At 35.8% G+C, this 11,952-nt stretch overlaps 2 protein-coding genes across 2 annotated transcripts; both read right to left on the bottom strand.

Annotated features, from left to right (window-relative positions):
* Positions 1–3,953: 3,953 nt before the first annotated feature.
* On the bottom strand, positions 3,954–6,239 carry LOC133700519 (uncharacterized). The gene has a single exon (XM_062124083.1). It carries the CDS (start codon positions 6,083–6,085, stop codon positions 4,127–4,129), a length of 1,959 nt encoding a protein of 652 aa, XP_061980067.1. The 5' UTR covers positions 6,086–6,239; the 3' UTR covers positions 3,954–4,126.
* Positions 6,240–8,765: 2,526 nt separating this feature from the next.
* On the bottom strand, positions 8,766–11,952 carry LOC133701490 (protein CYSTEINE-RICH TRANSMEMBRANE MODULE 11-like). The gene is made up of 3 exons (XM_062125423.1): positions 11,794–11,952; positions 11,466–11,655; positions 8,766–8,990 (listed from the first exon to the last, which is right to left on the bottom strand). Exons 1-3 carry the CDS (start codon positions 11,840–11,842, stop codon positions 8,930–8,932), a joined length of 300 nt encoding a protein of 99 aa, XP_061981407.1. The 5' UTR covers positions 11,843–11,952; the 3' UTR covers positions 8,766–8,929.

Below are 11,952 nucleotides of genomic sequence, written 5' to 3' on the forward strand. Positions count from 1 at the left end.
CCATCAAACACACTGCGGTGCACACGACCTACACCACCAGTTGCTCAGTTCGTGTCCGTGTCCCTCGCCGCAAGAACAAACCATTGACGCGTGAAGGAAAACACTTCCAACAGTCCGACAATGGCAGGACTGTTGGTGTCCCAATCCAACCAAAACACGGAGTCTCAAACCCTATCCTCATGAAGATCACTGCCCTGGGAAGATAACGATCAATCTAAGATATCCAAGTTACAGTGAAACACCAGCGTATCCCCTATAAATACAGAGCTAAAGGGGAGAAGAGAGGGGAGAAAAAAAAAGAGAGGAACCGATTAATAAAACAAACACAAGCAGATAGAGGGGAGACCGAACAGAAAAGAAGAGAAGTGGAAAGAAGGAGGAAGAAGAGAGAATTCTCCAGGAGTGCTCAACTGTTACTGTCGCCCTCGTCTTTGTCATCGCCAGGTAAGACCTTCCTTTCCCCTTCCTTTTTGCTTATTTCACTACAAAAAGAAGAAAACAGGGTGAAGGTAATTTAATTACCTTCGCCCTGTCCAGCGCACGCGTGGTTTGAACCACGCGTGCCTGCTGCCCAGCTGGTTCACTGGCTTGGGCAGCGACCGGGCTGGGCCGGTTGAGTCCAACCCAGCCCATGCGGGCTGGGCTAGACTCAGCCCTAAAAAAACAAGAGTGGGCCGGGTCTGGGCTTTAGACCCAACCGGCTCAAAGTGTGTTTGCTAAGGGTGTGTTTTGCCAAACACACCCTTATGCCTTGACCATAATTTTATACCCATGTTAGTTTGATATTTGGCTAAACGAGTCCCCTTTTAATATTAGAAAATTCCAAAAATATTTGGGGATCTTTGTTGATTTATTTGTGGGCCCCTTGCACTTTGATTTATTTATTTTTTGCTTTGCGTTTTGTATTTTTTTTTAGTTATGTGCTCAATCTGTGACCTATTATTGTTAAATGCAAATCTGTCGTGCAATGTTTTTTTTTATTTTCATCTGAAAGGGGTCAATAAAAATAAAGGATAAACAAGAAAAATGGCTTCAAATTCATTTTTTTGCGAAAATATTCACTGGCGCTAGAGTCAGGAGTATCATATTTTTTTGGATTTGCACATTATTTATCAACGCTAGAGTTGGAAATATTGGTAGGAATTGTTTACTAATGCCAGAGTCAGGAGCATGGAAGGAAGGATAAAATAGGAAAAAGAAAACAAATTCTTAGCAATTTTAGACAAAACCAGCAATGCAGCCTGCCTCAAGTAGGACATTTAGGGGGTGATAGCATTTTCTCTTTTGCGTAACCAGTCCCGTACCATAGAATCTATGTTGATCAATTAGGGTTCCTAGTGACCATAATACTAGGTGACACCTCCTTTTCCCCTAAAAGAACAAGATGTCAGATATCTGTTCTTTTTCTATATCAAATTTTTTTTAATTGGTTGCCGCGATGTCCGGGTGTGACGAGGAAACAAGCTCTTTCTTTTATATTTTCTCAAGGATGAACAAAATAAATAACTTACAAAAGAACCTAACAGAGAGCTATTATATACAAAGATATAATCAATCTAGCACAACCAACTTCTGATGCTCTTGGCCTCTTCCATCACAGCCACGGGGCTTATATCTCCATCACCATCCAAAAACTACTTCAAGTTCTTAGAAAACCCACTCACAAGCGCAACACCCTTTTGTGTCCCCGGTACTAGAGTAGCTCTGAATCTCTTAAATTCCAGAACACAATCTCTGGGATCACATTACCATAACCCTTCTCAGTAAACAATTTCTGGTAGTATCTTTTAATAACCTTCTTTGCCATAGCTGCCCATCTCTCTTTCCTTGCTATACTTGCATTCATCTTCTCCATCTCAACCCTTCCCAAGTCAATAATTCCCAGTGAATGGGCATACTCGGGGTTAGAGTGCAACAAACTCAAAAGCTGAAACTTATTTTCTTAAAAAGTTTTTTTCCTCTCTTGGAAGTGTTTTTAGACTTGTATGCGAGACATTTGTTTATTAACGAATGAAATATCATGTTCTAGCTTGCTACAAAGCTATTTACAAGAATATAGGCTGGAGTAGCAAAACTCATTTACAAAATAAAAGTTAACCAAAAGGAGTCCCTGATATAAGTATTAGCAAGCAAGACAAACTCAGGAATAGGCTCGGTGCAGGCATGATGAAAAATGATACTCCCAGTGGACTTGTTGGTCACTTGGTATCCATGATCTCCTCCTCCTTGTGAGGTAGATTGGAGCCTATCATTTGTAACCAAAAGAAAACCCTAAAAGGAGAGCCTTGCAGAAAGCCTCACTGCAAAATCTTGATTGCATAACACTAGTCATGTGACATGTAATGGAGTCCTTGTGAATTTGAAGGAAACTTACTAGTCATTTGATGTGTAATGACGTTGAACAAGGCCACTGACAGGGATGACCTTGATCACGCAAGCTCGTGGTGAGGGCTAATTGTTCAGCTAAAGGTTCTTGTGACCATATGCTTATTTAATTTATAATTCATCTTGCCATTTAATTAACTTGGCTAGGAAAATTAATGAACAGATATTTAATTATTTTAGTAGTTTATATGTTACTGATCGAGCTCTTTTTTCTTTTGAACATCTGAAAGTAATACATAGGTGAGGAGGTGTTATTGCCTTGTGACCAAACAGATGCAAGTCTCACATATATTTAATTAAAGTAAGAAGTAATAAATTAGATCAAATTGTTTCTCTAAGACCAATGGATCGAATAGGTTACTAAGAGATTAAGGTTTTAAGATAACTAATGGATCAAATCATATCACACAAACATGGATTAACCAAGCACTGTTTATATCAAACATAAAATAATATAATTAACAAACTATAAAGTATAGTTTAAATAATAAACATTCAATTTTAATAAATTAATTGACCGTAAAGGTTATCTGAACCGCATGATCAAATTATATTCAATTATTTCCAAAATGGTTAGTAAACCTTTAATTTTACACTAATCTAGAAATAAATAACTCCTAAAGTAAATTGCAAGAAAGATAAATTGATGAAAAGTTTGAGATAAACTTGTATTGAAATCGTGTATCAAGACATGTTAACAATTACAATAAAAGTGATTATATAGAGAATATTAAATTTAATGTCCAAGTAAACTTGAAATTCAAGCCAAACTAATAACTTCCTAAATAATTTCCACAACAATATAGCTTCCTAAATAATAATAATAATAATAAAATTAAAACCAGGATCTGCACGAAAATTATTGCTGGCCAAAATTGTTTTCCTTTTCTCATATTTCCTTTTCAACTTATCTTTGGTGCTAAAGCCTGTGTTCGTGTATATAGGAGGTCAGGTTTTGACTTGTAATTATATTCGACTCAACTTCTGATATTTTATAAAATATAAGTTCGACACATTTAATTTTTTTTGGATCCAAGAGGGTTGAATATATCGGATTGGACTAAGATTTTATAGATATTATAAATATTATCAGGTTAGGCATATTAATTCTCTTATTCTTTGATGATCCAAAAAAAAAGTGCCGGGTTACTGTTGTTAAAACTATATAAGACCTCTAAAATGCATGTATTAGAGACAACATAAAAAAAATAAAAAAAATCAAAGTCAAGTATTTTATCAAACAATTAGGGTGAAATATGATACAAAGACAGACTAGCAAGAAAAAATTATAAAAAGACAGACTAGCAGGAAGAAATTATAAAGTGCTTTTGGGTTTGTGCTTTGACTAATGAAATAAAAGTTAAAATCTGGATTTATGAAATTTTCATTTGTTTTCTCATAGTTTCTTGATTACCAAACAAAAAAAGATTGAAATTATAAAATCTATGGTTATTTTATTATATATAACTTCAAAAGAAAGAACTATAATCTATGTGAAAGTGGAGAATAGAGAGAAGGGAAAGAGAATAAGAGATGACTGTGGGTGTGAAGGCGCGAGAGGAAAAAAATAGAGAGAAAAAAAGTTATTTATATCAAGAACCCGGGTTATTTACATTGAGTTATACTAGTGGTTTGGGTTGATTGTATCTGCCATGTTCTAGAGCTCAGGAAAGGAAAAATTATGAACTGGAAATAAGCTTCTTTTGTTGTTTTTCTTTTTCTTTATATACAGACAACCATATCAATCAAGCAAAACTAACTTCTGATACTCTTCCCCAGCGATGGCCTCTTTCATAACAGCTTCAGGGCTTATTTCACCATCTCCATCCAAAAACAATTTCATCAAATTTTTAGAAAACCCACTCACAAGTGCTACTCCCTTCTGTGTACCAGGTACTGGTGTAGCCCTTGAGTCTCTCAAATTCCAAAACACAATCTCTGGGATTACATTACCATAACCCTTTTCAGTAAACTTCCTTGCAATGACTTGATAGTCTGTTTCCCAAGGATTGCAGGAAGCTTGATCAAATTCCATGTCACTAAACACAAACACCCTCTTGATCATTTGATCCTCTCTCAAATTACCATTAACAGCAACTTGCAAAATAAGATCAAACACCTTTTGGAAATTAGTGTTCATGCCCCACTCCATGCTCCTCACAAACTCAGTCTTCTGTAGAAGACTATCTCCTTCAACCATTTGAAGCATGGGGTTTTGACTGAATGTAATTAGCTTACCCTTCCATGGCTCTTCACATAGCTCTGAAACCAACATACCAAGTGCCACAGAAACCTCCATTGGAGTCCCAGACATGCTACCGGACACATCACAGACAGCTATACAGTTTTTCATCTTCCCTTTCTGCAATAAATCATCAACGATTCTCTTCCACTGCAGCTCTGCTACTTCTCCACCATCGTCATCGTTCAAAGACTCGATGATCTCATGAGGCAGCAATGCACCTGCTGCAATCTTGGTCTTTCCAGCTTTCACATCTTCCAAATACTCTCTGAAACGCTCTGCATCATGTTTAAAAAACTTTTTCTTGTAAAACTTCATGGCCACAGAAGCAACTCTATTGTATGGGATGGAATCCCATCTATTAGCACCGATATAGACCTCAGGCAACTCAAGAACCTTACGAAGCGGAACCAAAACCTCCTTCCTCAATCGATCACGAACACGATAAGCATAATGTGCCTCTTCGATTCCTTCATATTCAGGATAAGATTCTCTAGGAAATACCTTCCTTGCAATACTCTCACACAACAGAGTTGATCGATCGAAGGAAGAATCAATAGAGGGGCACCATTTCGCAGCAAGACTGACCTTTGTTGTATTACTAGAATTCAAGTGTTGCATATCAGTCTTAAGGCAACCCGCAAAGAAATCGGATACGCCCTCATATAAGAACCGATAATCAGGGTCATGACTATATCTTTCAATAACCTTCTTCGCCATGGCTGCCCTTCTCTCTTTCCTGGCAATACTTGCATTCTCTTTCTCCGTCTCAGCCCTTCTCTTTTCATTCTGGATTCTGATATGTATGGGAATGCTAGGCCCAGCATTTCTTGACGATTTAGCATTCTTAGGCCTTTTCTTGTTGCGTTGAAATGGCGCTAGAGTCTTTGGTTGCCCAATCTTAATTCCCGCTCTCCTTCCAGTCTTTCTGCCTTTTCTCTGCCTCCACTCTTGTTTTTGGATCTTTCTCACATCAGGCCCTTCTAAAAGTCGGTAAAGAATTTCAGGCAAATCCTTAAAGTAACCGAAATCCGCCATGGATGGAATATTGCAGGCTAGAGTTTTGGGGTGATTGTTGTGTAGCCAGATTGCTGATGTGTAAAACCCTTCTTTATCAGATTTTCCGGTGCCACGTACACCTCTGAGGTTACAGATGAGTTTAAGGGTGGTCAAGGGGTTGTGGTTCCAGGCAGAGTGGAGTCTTTTCTCGAGGGATTCAGGTGGGGTATTTGGTACTACATGGAAAAATAAATCAAGACAGGGGTTGCCCGAGGAGAGAAAGGTAGCTGACATATTTTCAGTGTAACCTATTTGGGGTAATTGATTAACAGTGGTTTTATTGAAATTGTCTACCATTAGATCTACAAAGGGATTACGTACAGTTGTTGAGGCTTCTTGTTGTGGTGTTGGCATTGGCTTCTTGATCTCTGGAGGGCCAAGGAGAGATGGTGGTGCCATTGTAGTGGGAATTGCTTAGGGTTTTCTGAGAAAGGTTTGCGTAGGACTGCTGTTGATTGGAAGGTGATTTGATAGACGAAAATATGCCCTTGTTTGTGCCTATTTACATTGCCCGTCTGCTTGGTCCCCAAGTTTCTAGTTGTTTTTAAATTTCCAATTTTACTAATATTCTACGAGAAGATTAATCAAAGTCACCTACACCCAGCTGCCGCCATACAATTCAGAGTATAACCGACTTAAGAATGTTTTTTTTTTGTTATATATATATATATATATAAAACTAAGGATGACAAGGTTACTTTTCTTATAATTATTCTTATATATATATTTTTTGATCTTTCGTTTTATATATATTTAGAATAATTGATCATTCAAAATAAATTTGTTGTTGTATTTATATTTATATAATTTTTATTTCATCATGTATGAGAGTTATTGTAAAACTCAATTTTTTATTACTATTCTTTTATTGGATATTAACTGTGAAATATTAATTATAAATATAAAAAATATTATTCTTTAATTAATGAGAAATCCCCAAACGCCATGAAAAAAAAGTTTTCTTCTCCTTCCCAAATTAATATAAGGCATGGATGTAGGAAATATAACTTGCACGCAGTTTTTGAACCACACCGAGGGATCATCTCAGAGTAAGAGGCTGTTTGTTTCTGTGTTTGGAAAGCTGAAAAAATTAATTTTTTTTTTGTTTTGAATTAATATGTTTTTGATGTTTTTAAATCATTTTAATGTGCTGATCTTAAAAATAATTTTTTAAAAATTAAAAAAATATTATTAACATATTTTTTTAAGTGAAAAACACTTTGAAAAGCAATCACAATTATACTTCTAAACACGCTATAAGTTTTAGGCGGGCTAGATGATTTGATTTGGATTATCTAGTTTTTTATTTAATAAAAAAATAAAAATAATATCATTTAAAAAATAAAATATATATAAAAAAAATCAATAGATTTTAATTAGATTTTTTTCAAATGACCGGGTTACGGATTAACTTGAGAGTTTTTATTTGGTTATATTAGATTAATTTCTCATATTTTATTAAAATCTGACCTTACTTAAACCCTGAATCAACCTATCAGGTGAAGTCGAATTATAAAATAACGGTGAAGCTGCTACATTGCCATCCCTGTAAGATCATACTGCAAACAAAAAAAAATTAAGGTTCATATGCACACTATTCACATGAACAGTGAATCAAGTGTCCTATGTTTTGCTTCCATTTTTCATCTTTAAACTTTTGTTTCATTTTGGATTTACTTTTTTAATTTGCCATGGTAGTTTTTTTATGAGGTTATTGCAGTCTTAAATAAATGTTCTAACATTAGATTTGTACTTGATTTTACGAGTATCTATTTTTATTATTGTATGATTAAGTAAAAAATAGTTTTAAAAAATAAAATTCTTAAATCTATTGGAGTTCATGACCCAAGTTACGGGTTTAACATATTGTGCCACAAAGTCTGGATTGATCTAACATGTCGTCATCTTAATGTTTTAAAAATGTTATTTTGATATTTTTTAAAATTCAAACTATGTTTTTTTACTTACCATTTAGATTATATTTGGACCAACCAAGTTGATTGAGATAAAATTAATTTAATTTTAAAGTATAAAAATTTTAAATTTAATTGATTAAACTAAATGTAATAATAATGCTTAACACGATGTATGAACCAGAACTAACTCAAAACGTTGAAATTTCTTTCCTCTCCCTTCTCCTTTTCTTTCCTTTTCGTTTTTTTTTATGTGCAACCTAATCCTAGTTTTTGGAACTTTAATTATTAATCCCAATTTATTTATTTTTTCTAATTTTAATAGTGAAGACATCGTGCACCGGCCAACTTAAATAAAATCTATTTGGGTAATGGGGTGGACTTTTGGAGGTAATTAAACATTTATTTATGTTTCGCTCCGCTACATGTATTAATAAACATTGCGTGCCCTGCAACTCTTGCACAAAGCTTAAATAAACAACGTCAGATTCAAGCAAAAGACTTGTTCCTGATTGATCGAATCCTTGATTACTTTATTAATATTTCTACGCCATTGTTATTTGTGACAATTGGAAACCTTAACTAAAATAAATTAGTGTATTTATCAAGATCAATGGAGTATCTCTTTTGTAGATTTGCCAGCCTTGTTGAAGATTTGTCAGTCTATCTGCCTTGGGAGTTAACAGCTTGTAACAATATGATTTATCAACGATCAGATTTATCTACATGTTTCAAAAAACAGCGAAAGAATTGCTTTTTGTATGATACCAACCATATTTCCCAACATTTTGCAAAAAAATAAAGAAAGATCCATAAGATAATCATATCTAGTTAATGGGGGTTTTGACATGATTGGGGGAAGAACAGATAAAATGGTTATCTGGATTTTTGAACTCTTTTTGAAAATAATCTCAGATCACTGCATTTTAACAGTCAGAGGATTTCTTTAGTTAAGTTGTGGCAAGTTTATGATTATACACATCTATGGTTTGGTCGATAAAACCAGAAACTGGCTATACGGAAAGTTTAATGAAGTTGAATGGAGAATCACCAACACCAACGTTGTTTCTCTATCAAAAACGTTGTGAACTCCCACGAACTAAGATCGACATGATAGTCAATAAAGACACAACAAAATAAATGTAATATGCATGCTGGTTCTCCAGTTTTGAAGAGAAAAAAAAGCGTCTCAACTCATTTCATTAAACAAATTAAAGATTCATGCTCCATTAAATGGATAATGTTAAGGAAAGTCCTCAGATAATAAACTACATTCTAAAGCAGAACCGCCAAATTCCGTGAAAGTAAAATACCAGACACATAAAAAGGCCTAAAGGCAGCAGCAGCAGCAGCACTCTTCCCAAACACAGCAACAACAAAGAGCAGCCAAACTGCAAGTATGGAGGGATTAGAAGATAAGTGATGGAAGAAAAGAAGAACTAAGATACATCTAGAGATAATTTAATCATCGAGAAAGAATCGAAATCATTTTCTAGCTTGTGAACAGATCGAATAACTCATTAGCACCAGGACGATTTACGTTCAATTGCACATTTACTTTACGATGCTGGTCAGTTGTAACAGGCTGGCTTAATGCCTTCTACAAAGATTAATCTAACATCAATCTTGTTTTCAGGACATGATATCTTGTCTCTTCATCAGCTTCTCTGATTTAGTCCAGTAATTTGGATCATTTGGTGTCGATGTGCAGGACAAATCCAAAATTTCTAACCTTTTTACTCAATAAGGCCAGAGCATCAAGTCTACCAGCAAAGATTTTCTTGTGTGCAAGCTTGGAAAACTTAAGAGCAAGCTTTAGGGACAGATGCAGAGTTGTTTTACACATTAGGTGCAAACTTCTTATTGGGACACAGCACGTCATTGAAAAGTATGGTGGAGATTTGCTGCAGCATGGCTTTTATGGGAATCAAGATTAGTAAAAAATAAGCTGTGTAAGTAGATGCAAATGCTAACACAACGGTATTTTGATTGCTAAGATAGCATGACATTATTCTAATCATGACTTTCTTCTAATGTGTCTATATCCAAAGGGAGTTCAGATTTCTGAGGCTCCTTTCCATATGAAGATTTGAATGCTGTGCTTTAACTGGCACTCTCTCTGTCCTGCATTCCATATTAGTTCATGAATAATTTACCTGCATACTCGGTGGAGTTTCTTCTGTCATGAATTACATCAAGAGTTTAAATTGAATAAGCTTGAGCAAGTTTTTTTTTAATTATTCATATGGCTGTGGTATACAATCAAATTAAACAAGCTAGGGTTTAGCCCTGGCAAGCATGTTCTCTATTTGCAGGGGCGGACCTACTTGAGGGCAAACAAGTTTTGTATTAGTCCTTCTGATATGGACCTTTTCTTGTTCCCGTAAGAAATTATAGATCACCCCTATCCCAAAATGTTTTTGAAGTAAGAGTTTGAGAGAGTAATTTTGAATTTTCTGTTCACAATGATGGTTCTCCATATGATCTAGAATACGAATTCACCTTTTTTTCCCCTAGTGTATATTAAAACTACATTCCGTACAACTTCTGCAGAATACTCTGCATGTTACAAGTCGGAGGCTAAAGGCCAGACATATAAAGAGGGAAAAGTACGTAGGACTTGTAGTTTGGTAGTTTTTTTGATCGTGTACGAGACCTTTCTAAACACACAAACTTGAGCTTTCTAATCATGAAAGCCATTAAGACCTTATGAAAAGCTTTCTAGTCAGTCTCACACCAGCGCCGCCGCCACCCCCCCCCAAAAAAAAAATCCTCACGATAAAGTCAAACCTATTCCTCTTTGTGCAATAAAATGGAATCTCAGTAACCAATCGAACATGCAATATCAAACCAACGTAAAGAATCAAGCCAAGAAACCAATCAAAGAAAATAATAATTTTTTATGTGAAAAAACTTGGTGCGGGGAAAATCATGGTGTCGTAGTTCACTCAAATACTTCTACTCTATCAATAATAGGCTCATAAAGTTTTCCTCTGTTCTCAGCTAGAAGCTATATAAATCATCACCAAGCTGCAGTTAGACCACAGCAACATCAATTTCCTTACCACTAGGATGAATCTCAACAGAAAAAAAGGGAGTCTCACCAAGTGGACGATTCTTGGTGAGCAACACTATCCAACTTGAAGAGCTCTTTACTGGGAATGGTATATTAAAATCTCATCTCAACAGGGCTTCAAATTACCATCAGATCAAGGATTTGAGCATGAAATACTACATTTTCTCCTCTCAAATTGACAAAATAACCACTTCCTCTAATTGTGTTCTAGCAAAGGATACCAGATAAGCCAAATGTCTCCTTTATACCGTCACCCATGGCATGAGTTGAAGTGAAACACTAATTGCTATTGCTTCCTTTGCCTTTTGTTTTTAACTTTGAAATGGTTAATCCAAATCGATGGGACTCCATAATTTGTAACCATACCAATTATAAGGGAAGTTCTTCTTTTTCACATTCATATACATACATAAGAGATAGTTGTTACAGACATCCAAATTTCGATCCGGTAAAGGTTGGTGTAAGTTCTTCAGCTTAATGGGGAGAACAACTGGTCGAGTTAGGGAGAAAACAACACTAAACTTAACAAAACAAAAACAACACAACAAAAAACAAAACAAAACAAAACAGCCACCCTCTAAGTAGTAACACCAATGGAGACATGGTCGCCTATTTCTACAACAAATTTTAAAGGCTCAATAACATGGGTAAAATTAATTTCAACGGAAGCTTAGACCCAAATGAGATGCACTCCAGATAATATGAAAAACTAGAAACGTACAATTTGCATCATCATACTTGTTTAAAAGATGCGGAGCCAAAAACTAATAGAGTTAGAGATCACACGTACCATCCTCTTAGGAATGAACAGCAACCACTAATTCCCCCATGATCATGACGAACATGGTACGCGTGAGAAGGTGGAGGAGGAGGAGGCGATGGCGCAGGCCCTTCATAGAAATAGCTTTGATAACCAGGTGGAGGTGGTGCAGGCACTGGCGGGGGTTGAAAATCTGGCGGAGGATATGGAGGTGGAATCCCTGAATTTCATAAAACATTGTCACAAAAAAATGCATATGCACCCCGGTCTTCTTCTTGCTGGAAAAAAAATCAATTTTGCTAAAGGGAAAATTGAACCAAAAAGAAAGGGTGAACATGGTCAACTCTTGGAGACTTACCTTGCGGCGGCGGTGAATGATGGTGGTGGTGGTGGTGGTGGTCACTCATTTTGCTTGAGGTTTTGACAGCAGAGAGAGCGAAGAAGAGAGTGCAGAGATGGAAAAGCAGTTTGAAACAAAATAAATAGCACGTACTAGTCTTTTAAAACGTAATTGTGG

This window comes from Populus nigra, chromosome 8, assembly GCF_951802175.1.
Source record: "Populus nigra chromosome 8, ddPopNigr1.1, whole genome shotgun sequence".
Classification (NCBI taxonomy): Eukaryota; Viridiplantae; Streptophyta; class Magnoliopsida; order Malpighiales; family Salicaceae; genus Populus; species Populus nigra.